Source organism: Neopelma chrysocephalum, unplaced genomic scaffold, assembly GCF_003984885.1.
Source record: "Neopelma chrysocephalum unplaced genomic scaffold, ASM398488v2 Primary Assembly neopelma1_23, whole genome shotgun sequence".
In the NCBI taxonomy this organism is placed as follows: domain Eukaryota; kingdom Metazoa; phylum Chordata; class Aves; order Passeriformes; family Pipridae; genus Neopelma; species Neopelma chrysocephalum.
Window position 1 is genome coordinate 16,887,964 of NW_020897691.1, and position 13,254 is coordinate 16,901,217.

Here is a 13,254-nt window from a genome sequence, read left to right on the forward strand (position 1 = left end):
ATCATTTGTAGAGGTTTTTTAAGACAACAAAGTGCTTGTTTTGTAACATTATATTGTTTAAATTGATGTACTTTGTACATCCTACAGCTGGTTTTAATGAATGGGGTTAAAGTGGATAACAGTCTCAAAATATCGGTTATACCACAGTAGCCTAATTGGGGTGGCATATATGTTAGGTTGTAGTGCAGACTGAATATTTATGATCCACTACAGAAAAGGAAAAAAGCATCCTGCTTGACTAAATGATGACCCAATAATGAACACAATGATAGTCACAAAAATCTCCACTCAGCACAGACTGTTAAATGAGAAATAGTAAGGAAAAAAATGGAAAGAGGGAAAAGTGGGAATGAGAAAAGCCTGTAGTAATAGTATGCTATAATGACTGTTCAACATCACCCTACAAGGCAGTAAGAGCAAGTCAGCATACAGGAGTGACAAGGTCCTGAGAAATAGGGCACTTTCTTTCTTTTTTTTTCCTTTTTCCTTTTTTGTATTTTATGTCAGAATAGCATGAGCATGACTGCAGTTTGCCTGTAGCAGTGCATACTAATGGAAAAGACTGAAATTCTTCATGGCAGAGATTGCAAAGATATAAGAGGTTTACTAGATTGTCTTCCAGCTCTCCTTGGTTTGATATTTGTAGCTATTAGAAATACTTTAAGTATTCAGTGTACAGTTATAACGCTAGTGAAACTTGCACTTTCTGTAGGCTAAGGAGCAGTGTTTTTGTGCCAACTGGCTTTAATTCCCAGAATAATCCGAAAAAAAATCCCAGGAATATAACTCATATTGATGATGTACACCAGTTCTGCTTGGGGTTTATGAGTACTCTTATAATATGAACAAGTCAACTAGGAAGCATAAGATACTGTACAAAAACTAGAACTGTGCTAGCAAGGAATAAATTGTGCAAAGACAATTCCATGGAAGGATGTCATCAGTTCATTCTGTAGTAGCATGAGGTTGGGTACCTCATGCTTAAATTTAGCAATGAAACAGATGTTTTCTCTGTATTCTCCTGTCTCTCTCTGCAGCAATGAGGAGAGATAGGCAGTTTAAGAAAATCAATTATACCCTTCTGAAATGTCTGACTTAGGCTGCATTAGCTCCTGTAGTAGTCACAACACCCTTTCAGTCCCTGAAAGCCTGACTTGCCTGACTCAGGCAGGACAGACCTGGCAGCCCCCAGACACCAAGCAGGGTCACACTGTTCCAGCAAGCACTGAGGGAAGGCTAAGCAGTCAGCAGAAGCTGGTGGAAAGATGCTAGATGCAGCAAAGGGCATGTGTCTAGCAAAAAAATTGAGATAGAGGGCACCTATGACTTCTATGGGTTTATATCTATCTTCCCAATTATGATTAACCTTTCCTCAGAACCACCTCCACTCTCTCCATTTAAAGTGGTAAGGCCACTCTTTTCTGCAACCTGCGCCTATTACACGTTGTAAAATCCCCAGAATTAAAATATAGAAGGAAGGATTTTTTGCTTAAAAATATACCCTTATTAATTAAAATTCAAATGACAAAGGATCATACTCCTTCTGGAGAGGCCTGTTTCTCTCTTGAGTGCAGACTGAGCTATAATGAATAGCCCTGTGTCTCAATTTTTATTAGGATCATAGGGATGAATAAGTTAGAGATTGTAAACCTTGTCCTCAGCGCCCACCTCTCTCCTATGCCCTCCCTGGCCTAGATAAAAGGAATAGATCTTCCATTCTTCTGAGCAGAGAGTGCTATACTGCAGCAAGTCTTTGCCTGGACACCATGGGATAAGACAGGTTCTATATACAATTGCATACAAACTCACTGCCCAGCACACTGCACATCTTTATGGCTGTTTGTCCCAAGTGGATTTCTAAGCCAGTCATATACAGTGTTATTCAAAAACTCTGTACATGTACAGAGTGTATTGCAAGTGTCAAAATTACCAAAGGGAAGTGTCTGGAAAAATTTTCATTAAAAAAAACAAAACAAAAAACTCCAACCAACAGCAGAATCAACTTTGTTGCTTTCTAACAGATTTTAGGAGAGTGGATATAATTGCATTCACCTAAAGTACGTACAGCAGAGATTTCAAAAGTGGTGTTGAGAATCCCAGTGAGGAGTGGCATTTTGCCAGTATTTCCTACCCTCTCTCACCACAAACACTTACTGGAAAGCCATGAGGCAAATATGAGACAACAGTGTGGAGGAGGGAGCACAGCTTGCTTTACGTCTCTCCCTCCATGCCAATGAATTTCCAGCACTGACATCTTGCAGAGCTGTCTAACAGTATCACACAAGTAGAACTCTCCTGCCGCAGCTTACAGCCAGGTACAAAAACAGCTGTTGTAAAGCACAACTGCTGCTTGGCACTGAGTGAGGATCCCCCAAAACGTTGCCATTCCTGTTACACCTTGAATACTGTCAATTCCACTATCACCTTGAGCTACTCACCCAGCTCCAACTGCACTGATTCTGGGCTGTCATGCAAACATGCCAAGAAATATCTCTGCGTTCCTGTGTCCATCTACTCCTATTTCAGCTGACTATCATTCCTAAAAGGTAGAGCAACCTAAAACAAGGGCTAAGGTAGTCGCAGTGCAGATTGCCTACTCATCCATAATGCAGAACTACAGACTAAAAAAAGGCTTAGGCTCCAAGCACTTCAGTATTGGCACAGGTGATTTATTGAAGTAGTGCTTCTGCAGTGAAACTCAGATCCTATCAATACCGAGCTGAGCTGATTTCATCTGAGAAGCAAAGAATCCATTTACAGCTATGACTTCAAATTAACAAGTAATGCCAAATTTCCATTTAGTTCCCACATTTTCTTCTAAAATATCTTCACTTCAGAGTTCACTTAATTATTTTTGCCTAATTTAAAAAAAAAAACCTCCCAAAAAAACAAACAAAAAATCCAAACAAAAAAACCCATATAGCAGACTATGTATCAGATTTCAACAGAACAAAATACATAAAAATGAAAAAAAGTGTAAAAAATCAAAATTTTCATAAACAGCCATTTTGTCAGCAACAGCTTTACAGATGTTTAGAAAGTTAATACATAACAGTCAGATAATTAATAGTTCTCATGCTCTGTAAATACCTCCTGCGGCATCCTCCTTATACATTGCTTCAGAGTACCAGCCTGGATAATCCTTCCTGAATACAGCTCAGCTCCCTGATCCTTTCCTTTGCATATGTTTCCATAACCTTCGAGCACCTCTGCCCTTTCTCCTATGCACTACTTCTTCATATTCCTTTGAAGGTCTCATAGTTTCATAATTATTTAATTTCTTGCTTCAAATATCTCTCTTTTTTTTTTTCTGGAATTCCTATTAAGAACATGACGTCTCACAAATATATAGCATACTGCAGTATAAACACACAGCGTACCAAGACCCCTTCCTGTTCCGTGAGCAAGGCTGCCTCACTGTGCCCTTGCAGTCTTTCATTCAAGTCTGCCTGGCCTGTCTTATCCTAATGCTTAATCCACAAATTCTCTGAGTATGAAATATTTCCTCATTCTATGTTTGTGGGACCTTTGAACAACCATTGTCCAAGATTTTGGCCTAAGAATTAGCAGACACATATAGAAATAGCATGGGAAAATGCCATATATTAGAAAAAAATGGCTGAGGAAAATCAAGAATTGGAATTGGTAAAGTGCTCTAGCAAGTCTAAATAGGACAGACCCTGCATATTTTATTTATTCTTTCATTTATCTAGTGAGGCTATATGGAAATTATTGATGCTAGTAGTAGCTAGTGGCTGGGAAGCTGAGTTCAGATATTCTAAACTGAAAAACAATAAATGGAAAGAAAAGTCATAAGCAGATAAAGCTTCCAGATTTAGAGGATACTGAAGGGGGTAGCAAGGGTTCTGTGCATATAAGTTTTTGTTGAAATCAGTGGAAACTGGTCTTAAAGAAAGTAGAAGGTCAGGTATTTCTGATCAAGTTCAAAAGTTAATGGGAGTGAAACCTCCGGCAGTACTGATAATTTGTTTCCAGTCAATATCATCATTTGAACAAAAACATTCTGAATGCAAGCTTTTAGCAGCAGCAGTAAGGTGCATAACTTCTAAAAAATACAATAAATTTATTTAATAATGCTATATTATAAGAACATAAAAACTTAATGAATACTCAATGAATAGTGCAAAGACATCCTGCGATGTGTTATCTAAAAGCTCCTCAACTTGAGCACTAATAATAAGCTTAGAGAGCTATGAATTCTTCAATGATTAACAATATAATAAAGTACTGTTCTCATTTGGAGACAGTAACTATTGCTAAACTAATAAATACAAGTTTATCAGTATAAAAGATCTACCAGTTGACTTCAAAGTTGAAAAAAAGATAAATATAATTTCTAATATCTTTTCTATGAGAAAAATGATGCACAGTCAGGTGGGAGAAACAGACCCAAAGTCTCATAATCTTCAGTTCAGTGTCCTGTCCCATGGAGCCACCTTCATAACACCAACTGCTTTTAAACACTACTGTTAATGCTATGCCAAAGGACTCATATAATAAGAGCCCTTCAGATATGCTAGAAATACTTTCCAGCAGATGAGTTTAGAAAGGTTACTAAACTTCAGAAGTATTGTCCTTACTGTGGAGTACAGTAAAAAATAGGAACCTCCATTTATAAGGAGATGGCAGAGAGCACCAGTCCAAGTCAGTCACTTACCTTGAAGACGTTGCATGACATTGGCAATGTCTCTAGATCTTGCCACTAGTCTGGATGAAGCCATGATCTCTTTGCCACGAGTCCAGTTCCCCTGAGAGAAGTCTCCCTCCAAGCTGTGGAGCTCAGTGAGATGAGGATCTTGGACTGCTTCCTTTCAGCATTCAACCCTCAGCCGTGGCACAGCATCCCTGGGGCAGTCAGACACCTCCAGTCCAATGCTGGCCCTCATAGGGCCGGGGCAAAACACTGGCAAACAACCTCAGCGCCTGAGAAAGAAAGTACCAAGGTTTAGAGGAAACTTACCAGCTCTGCAAAACTAAAAAGTCTGAGTCTTAATAGTTATCTTAACAGGTAAAGACTGGTATGTTTTGCCCATAGTGTACACCCCAGCCAGAGATACAATTAATGCTGAAAGCTTGCTTGGCAATCATCAAGCAGAATGAAGCTGCAAAAACAAATCATTAAACACAATTGGCAATGCACCAGACATAAATCCTTTCCTGAGGATGCTTGTGGATGTTGTTTTAGAAATAACAATAATGTTACACTTATTAAAAGCAATACTGTAATACTTCTTAACATAAAAAATATTAGGTATAAAAGAGGAAAGATTAAATCACTTGTAAAATGCAAAAGCTGTAAAACTCTCATTCTATTTCACCATGCTAGGAAGGCACACATAACAGAAACTCATTAATCAGGATAATTCCTAACTCCACTGGCCAATGTGGTCTAATCTGAAAGACTAAGATTCACATATTACATTATTAAATAAAATTGTATTTAAATCAATTTTTCCAGTGTGTGATGATGCTGTATTTTGGGTCACTTAACATCAAAAGCTGTGAACTAGAACTGCTACACGTACATAACACTTTTGCAACTATGTGACTATAAAGCTGGTCTAAAAAAAAAAATCAAATTAGATTCTTCAGATAACTTATCAATAACATCTTATCTTCTGAAGAACAAGTACATGTTGTGTATGTATGCACCAGCTTCCCTGATAAGAAATACCTGAGTATATACACACCAAGAATAATTGCATTCATACCACAAACACTGGGCCCATCTCAAATCCAAGAGGCTAGGCAGCTGATCAATACCACAAATGTGAGTGGGTTTATTGGTGGTGTGCACTTTCCTCTTTTCCTGGCCCCAAGGTCCGTCAAAGAATAGTCTTCCATTATTTGGCAGACAAGCCTTTAGGCCACACAGCTTTAGGCCCTATGAAATATCCCAAAGGAGCTGTGTCAACATGTAAGGACTTCCAGAGGAAATTACATTTCAACATTTCCTTTTCTGACCCTTCAAACTGTGCCTGACCCAAGGAACTTCCTGCTTTCCCTCTTACTGATGTTTTTATTGTACGTTTACATTGTATTTTGGATGCATAAATGCTGTTCAGCTTAACAGACCAAAGCTGGTTTTTAATCAGTGGAGCTGAGGGAAGCACACTTCTCATGGACGACGGTGTAGAACAGACTGCAAAATCCACCCATGTCCTTGGGCTGTGCTCTTACGTGCCATGGCCACAGTGGTACTAATACCTACTCTAGACACATTGCTCTTTTTGCATATGTCTGCACTTTACATGACACCCAGATGCTCATATCCTCACTCTCTTCCCACATGTGTCTTCTCTCTCCTTCAGGGGCCTCCTTCTCCTCCTACTCCTTCCCACCTTCCAGGCTCTGCCCCACACCCTTCTCAGGGTGCACAGAGACATATCAGTCACCATTTCCCAAGCATGGAAACGCACTCTGACAGGTAGGAACCTCACCCTTGTGACAGCTAGGCACAAAAAAGTGCCACCATCACACCTCTCAGCCACAACGCAGGCTGGGGCTCATGGCCCCCAGTGTTGCTAAATCACTGGAGAGAGCATCAGCAAGAGCACACCAAACAGCATCTGACCAGGTGGATAGGGGGCTGGTGGAGGTTTTCTTGTGCTCATATATGTCAGCTTGGTGAACTTTGCTTCCTCTGCAATATTTCAATGAAACATCAACTTGTATAACCCCATCCAAACCAGAAATATTTATAACACAGTGGGTTAAATGTAGTCTTGTTTCTGCAGCAGTGGCACTGCTAACATTTCAAGCAGTACTGTAAGCGAGGTACAGCAACTTCTAATAGCAAGCTGCTAACTTTTGGGCAGGCATAAGGGGTATTAAAAATGCCTTGTCTGATTGTTTTTGGCTAATAGCAATAACAATATCAGAATACCAGCCCACTCACACCTTGACGGAGCTGGTGTAAATCAGCTGTACATGAGCAGATTTAGAGGAGCTGTGGAAGATCCTGATCCAACTCCAAGTTAAAAGTGTCTCAGAAATTGTTATGAAGATATATGTTCAATCTACTCATACAGCAGGCTGAGTCACTCTGCAGCAATAAATGGAAGACATGCAATTAATAATTTATTTAGCTGATATTAAATTATATGCTTCATAGGAAGAACGTGCATTTCTAAATATATCTCCTCATTCAAAAGCTCCTTTGCAAGCAGTGGAAATTAACTCCTTTAAAGACGACACTATGTTAGGAAAGAAAGATTCTCATGTGCACAGTCACCTCCACAGGCAGAAAACCACAGCTCATAGCACAGCGACACATCAACAGAATAGATTAAACAAATCTTCATGCACCCTTCCCATGTGTCTTCAGCCAACATCTACAGCTCCACAGAACAAAAAATCCTACATGGACAGTCAAGTGTTCAATTTAATGCAGAGAGGAAATTTTTCATGACTTCTACAAGTAGTTAAAGCCTTCAACAAAATATTTTTTTTTCTAACTGAGAGACTACAGCGTTAAAATCTTTAAATATGTGCAGAGCTGCTATACAAAATAGTTTTTAATAAATGGAATGACTTTTCCATTTCAGCATCAGACACAAAGATGTGTCTTCAGATGGATATGTTTTCAAAATACACAAGCTTTTAAAATGTGTATGGCTTAAATCCCTTAAATCTTAGCCTGAAATAAACCCGAAGGACTAAATAAGCTATTCCCTGTTTTAGCATTCAACATTATAAATTACTAATTTTTTTGGTCTAAACATACATGGAATGAAGATGAGTTTCACGAGAGTGAAATGGAATGGTTTTGCATATAAATTAGATAAATCTTTTATTACATTTGCCACTTATCTGGATTTAACAGATAAAGTATACACTGACACCATTTTCTTATATTAATAACCTAGTACTCTGGTTTTAGGATGAAAAGAGGATATGTGAACTTATTCTCTCATGTAAGAACCATTTGGCTTCAAATTCTCTTCAAATGCCAGAAAAGTGGGATTCTTGTCTTCTATAGAAGAGATAAGAAAAACACTACATCTATTGTGGGTTAACTTTTCTGGATCCCTCATGTAATCCTTTTTTTCACATTGTGCTCAGGAGCACTTTGAATTAAAAAAGTTAATATATTTTTCTTTTGTTGGTAAAACTAGAATACCACTGGCAAGACCAGGTTGTATTTTATCTTTTATTTCTTAAAGTTTATAAAACATACTAAAGAAAAACAGACCTGCCTGTCAGCAGCATGGTTTCAGAAAAACAGAGACATCTGCTAGGTGCAGGCAACATATAAGACGTACAACATGGTTGAAGGTAAACCTGACCAAAAGAAGGGTAAACAATTCTCTAACTGTACTTCATGTTGGTACAAACTGCAGATTCCAGATGACCTCACCAGTGGTCCCTTCCAACTGTAACCATTCTGTGATTCTTTGATTCCCAGTACACTGGGCTGATGTCACATACAGCAGCCAGGAGAAGAAGTTACTGAAGTTAAAAGCATGGTTGTACCTCAAAATACAATTTCAAACTTCTATAAACTCCCATTACAGCAACAAGAGATAAAGAAACTCCAGACAAACAATAATAAACACAGATAATAGGTAAAGATATTGATGAGAACAAGAAATGGTGGCAGGCAGTGAAAGGACTGTTTCTAATCTAGGACATTTCAAAAAGAGATATTTGAGAGGATGATAAGCAGAGTAATAAATTCAAGGAACTCCTCCAGCTAGAAGTCATTTTCAAATCAGATGTTACAGAGATATAAGAAATACAGTGGAATAACTACAATAACTACAGCACATGGATTGAATAGAATCTCAGGAACAGCAGAAACAAGGTCAAGTGCTGGGGTGAACAAAGAGGCAGACTTCCCTGGCAAGCATGGAACTGACCAAGTAAAAAAAAAAAAATCCAGGAAAAGAATTTCTGGGCATGGGTTTACCGCTGTAGTGCAAGAAGTCCACTTAATGCACAGGTTTAGTTTCTGAAATGTAAGAGGTCTTGGAAATGCAGCTAGGTTGATAGACGCTGTTGGAATGGATGCAATCCTATGAGACAGCATGAGCCTCATGCCAGTTAGGAATAAATGATTCACATAAAGGTAGGAACCAGAATATTCTGGAGGTCATAACTGCATTTTTAAATATCAGATAGGCACAGAACCAGCTATTTTAGGTTGGAGTTCAGTTAGTAGTGGGAAAAAATGCTAATCATAGAAAATAGCTCTGATTAAGGAAGTGATTTATGTAGGCCAAAATATTGCAAGAATAATTCAATGTAAGCAGGTCAGAAGATGATATAAAGAGACAGTGCTTAAAAAATAAATAAAAGAGAAATCAGTACAGAACTCAACTAGACTGAAAAGCACAGTGAAGCAGGTTGGGGTTTTCTTTAAAGTCTAGTTTTTTTCCAAGGTCTAGCAGTTGTACACCTATGCAGGGTAGAATAAAACTGCTCCAGACATAATTGGAAAAGCCATCACTTAGAAATAAGCAGGCAGAAACAAAGGATGAGAAGTGAAGAGCACTGCCATAGTGTTTGCTGTGTACCTGGATGAAGAAAGACTTACTGAAAGACCATCTGAGAAATAAAGACAGCAAGCAAATGGTTCTCAGCCGAGTAAGTAAAAAGAAAGTATAAAATAAAATCAAGAAGAGATTAATTTGCCTCAGTTGATATTATACTGATTTTTCCACTGAAGACATTTCTGATAGACAAAGGCACAATAAAAAATGGAAGCAGCACCATCTGAAATAAAATAAAAATTAAAAGTGGAAAAACTCAATAAAATCCATTCCAGCGTATAGATAACTTGTAGACTATGAATTGACAATCCATTTGTAAACTTATTTGAATAATCTATCAAGCTGCAGTTAATGCCTCCTGGATATACTAAAATTAGGAGCTAGGACAAAGAAATGGAGTAGAGTGATCCAAAATGATTCTTAATACTATCCTCAGAGAAAATGTAGTATCTCCTCACTGATCTTCCAAAATCTAGGCCAACAGAGGAGTCTCTTTGGTAATTGTTTCTGATGGTTGAACTGCAAATCTGTAGTTGTTTGCTTAAACCCAATGCAGCAGAATTCAATGGATACTGGAACTTTCCCAAGTCCAATAGGACATAAGTGTGCACCACATAAGATCATGGAAAATGTGATTTTGGCTCTGAAAGGTGTTTTGAATAGTTGAATCCCAACATTATCACTCTGTGCTTCCTTTCTCTACTACGTGGATTGCTTTTGAATAGAAAAAGATGGAAGAAGAGACAAATTACGACCTCTGACAAAGAATGCATTGAAACAGGAAGACTGAAACACGGTGTTCTCACAGACCATTCAACCCCACACTGACTCAATGTGCAGTAGCTACCTGGGAGTATTGAAATTTGCTTTTGTTGGGGAGTGCGGGGAAGAAGAGAGTGACGTTTGGATCCTTTCCGGAACTCCAGATTATTTTGGTTCATCTAGTTACCCTTCAGTATGTTTTGCAGCTGAACAAAAGTTTTTCATTCTCCAGAAGTTTGAAGGTCTTGCAACAGCAATTAATAATTTGGAAGATCGAGGAAATTTACACATCTGACATTTAAATCTGCGGCATATATGGCACACAATCTTCTATGTTTTACCTATAATTGTACTCTAATATTTAAAAATCCTAGTAATGCACACACCTATGTAGGTATTTGCATTTCAGCAAGTGAGCATTTTATTGTCTGGTTTTTATTAGTTTTTTGGGAGAATGGGCAAAAATCCAGGGGTGTGATTCTTGTCTTGAAAGCTTTAATGTCATTTGAACAGAAAATGCAAAGTGTTCTATGAGAAAATAAAAGGCAGAGACTTGCTATTTTGTAGAAAAATTGGCAGAACATACATCGTTAGATACATTCAAAGAAAGGTCATTCAGTGTTACTGATACAAAGACCTCTTATACTACATTTTAGTAATCCTGTTATTGAAGTTCTGTGGGAATATATTATAGTTATATAGCTGTTGGTAATAGCAGGAGACTGGGATCAGTAGCTCATTACCTTCTACAAACACAGGATATAATCCTTGCCTCACAGAGCTTACTATCTTCGCAGACAAAGACAGGCCACGATTAAGATCAGAGGTCACAATACACAAGCGAATAGGACAGAGTGAAGTCCAGATCTAACGTGTAAGCTGGTTAATAGGAGGAGAATTGTTCTGATTTTTCTGTTTTAATACTGATATGGCACCTAGGATTTCTGTGGCATAATATGACCTTTAGCAAAAGACCCTTGTAGAGGTACATCTGTAGGAGAAAAAAAAAAAATCACTAAAATAGAAAACACTGAGGCATCTCAGGAAAGGGTGGGTCAAACCGAGTTCGAGATAAGCAAGTAAGCGTCAATTCTTTGGTATTCCTGCACATTTCCCAAGCAAGAAACCTAGCTTAAGTATAACTTGTGAGCACGGGGCAGACAACTGCCATATGAATGGAGACAGAAACACCTCTGTCTTCCCCATTATATCTGTGCCTTTGGGTGAGACAAAGGCAAAAGTCCAGTTGCTACAGAGGTACACCACTGCACTTCTAAGGAGACACAAGTTTTGTGACCTCTAAGAAGACACAAAAACTCTAAAGTTTTGTCACTAACCATGGTAACAAGTAAGTATGGAAAAAAATGTTTACGTTTGATATACGTACTTTCCAATAACTACAGACAGTACTTGATAAGAAAAAAAATAAGCCACAACTGACTTCCTTTAACAAAGCATAACTGAGATGGGTCAATGGGGTATCTGTCTGAAGGTTGAATGTATGTGTATGCCTCCTGGGACTTGATCCACTGAAGCACTAACTGTGCTGACCTTGGAAGTTCTCCGGGGATTCATGCTTTGTTCACTGCCTCACCCAGCAAGATCTTCCTCTGGGCCAGGAACTCCTACCCTCTCCCCAAATGCATTTAAACACTAACAGAATGTTGTTCCTCCTTCCCTGAGCACCTCTGCTCTCCCTGACCTGGTATCAAAGTGTTAGTTTCTTTGAACAGTGTACTCACTGATACACTGTGTAACTCGGCATGGCTCTAGTGAAGTTCACAGGAAGATGCTTCTAAGGTGTCAAGTACACACACACACAGAAAAGAAATATCATTGAGGACTTTCATATTCAATAAAGAGAAAGTAATGCTGCCTGAAGGTATATAGTCATTATGAGATTCTTGTGTCTGTATTACATGCAGCAGTCCAAATCACTACTGACACTTATCACAATAACTCAAAGTAAAAATAGAATAAAATTGGAAAAAAAAAGAGAAAATCTCAAATGTATTAGGGTTCATTTGTTATTAATACCTATCCATTGGTATTTTATATTCAGCAACACAGAATTGCTATTGACATATATTATCCCTGAAGGTAATATAAAACAAACAAACTAAAGCAGACATTATTAACAGAAATTAAAAGAACAGGAGGGAAGTGTAAGTATTATTCCTTCTGCTTTCATGTTTAGCAGAGTTTTCCAAGATGAGAATTTAATTATTCCAACATGCAGCACCATGCTCATTCTGGAGAGCTCCTTTTCCAAGGGAAAACATTGGTGCCTTAAAGAGTATGTTAAACATCCCAAATGACAATACCTGACTCCCACAAGAAAAAAAAAGTGAGTAACTCCAAAATTTTAACACTGTACCTCATAAATCAGGGGGTTTTTAATGTCATTCAGCACACAACAAACAAAAAAGAATTTCTGCTTACCAATTTAATGACATAGCATCCTGATTTTTTTCTATCTAGTGGTAACATTTTAACATAGCTCATCAGCATTTATGGCTTGGGATCTGTTTAAATGTAAAAGTACACACAGGAATCACATAGTTATCAGAGATCATAGAGAGCAGACAGGCCATCACTAGTACTACTACAAGAAAGCGCGTGCCTGTTAAGAGCCGTTCAACAGGCTCCGCACTTGAAAAGTACTGGCAAGCAGCCAGAAACACCACACATTATTTTCCTACAAGTCACATAGGTATAAATCCCTTATAGTGAGGAGCACTGGAGTTTCCCTCAGCATCACATAGATGATTTACATAAGTATTCCCTCATCAATTTGCAAAATCTGGTCTTCTGTGGCAGGTTACTAATATTCCTTAAAAGCACTTTTCCTCAGCATGAATATGGTTGTGAAAATCCTAGTAACAGCCTTGACTGTGAGTACTTCAGCAGGTCTTACCTCTAGGAAGTTACCACACAAACCAGGGAACATATGGGCTCTGTGCATCTCTGTCGCGAT

At 38.3% G+C, this 13,254-nt stretch overlaps 1 protein-coding gene across 16 annotated transcripts in view; it reads right to left on the minus strand.

Annotated features, from left to right (window-relative positions):
* The window catches only part of SYNE1 (spectrin repeat containing nuclear envelope protein 1), a 309,124-nt gene that overhangs the window by 294,816 nt on the left and 1,054 nt on the right, over positions 1 to 13,254 (minus strand). For all 16 annotated transcript variants that reach the window (XM_027688509.1, XM_027688518.1, XM_027688501.1 and 13 more), the window contains exon 2: positions 4,679 to 4,944. In XM_027688509.1, the coding sequence (XP_027544310.1) occupies positions 4,679 to 4,742 (64 nt within the window). In that variant the 5' untranslated portion in view covers positions 4,743 to 4,944. The remainder of the gene's footprint in view (positions 1 to 4,678; positions 4,945 to 13,254) is intronic.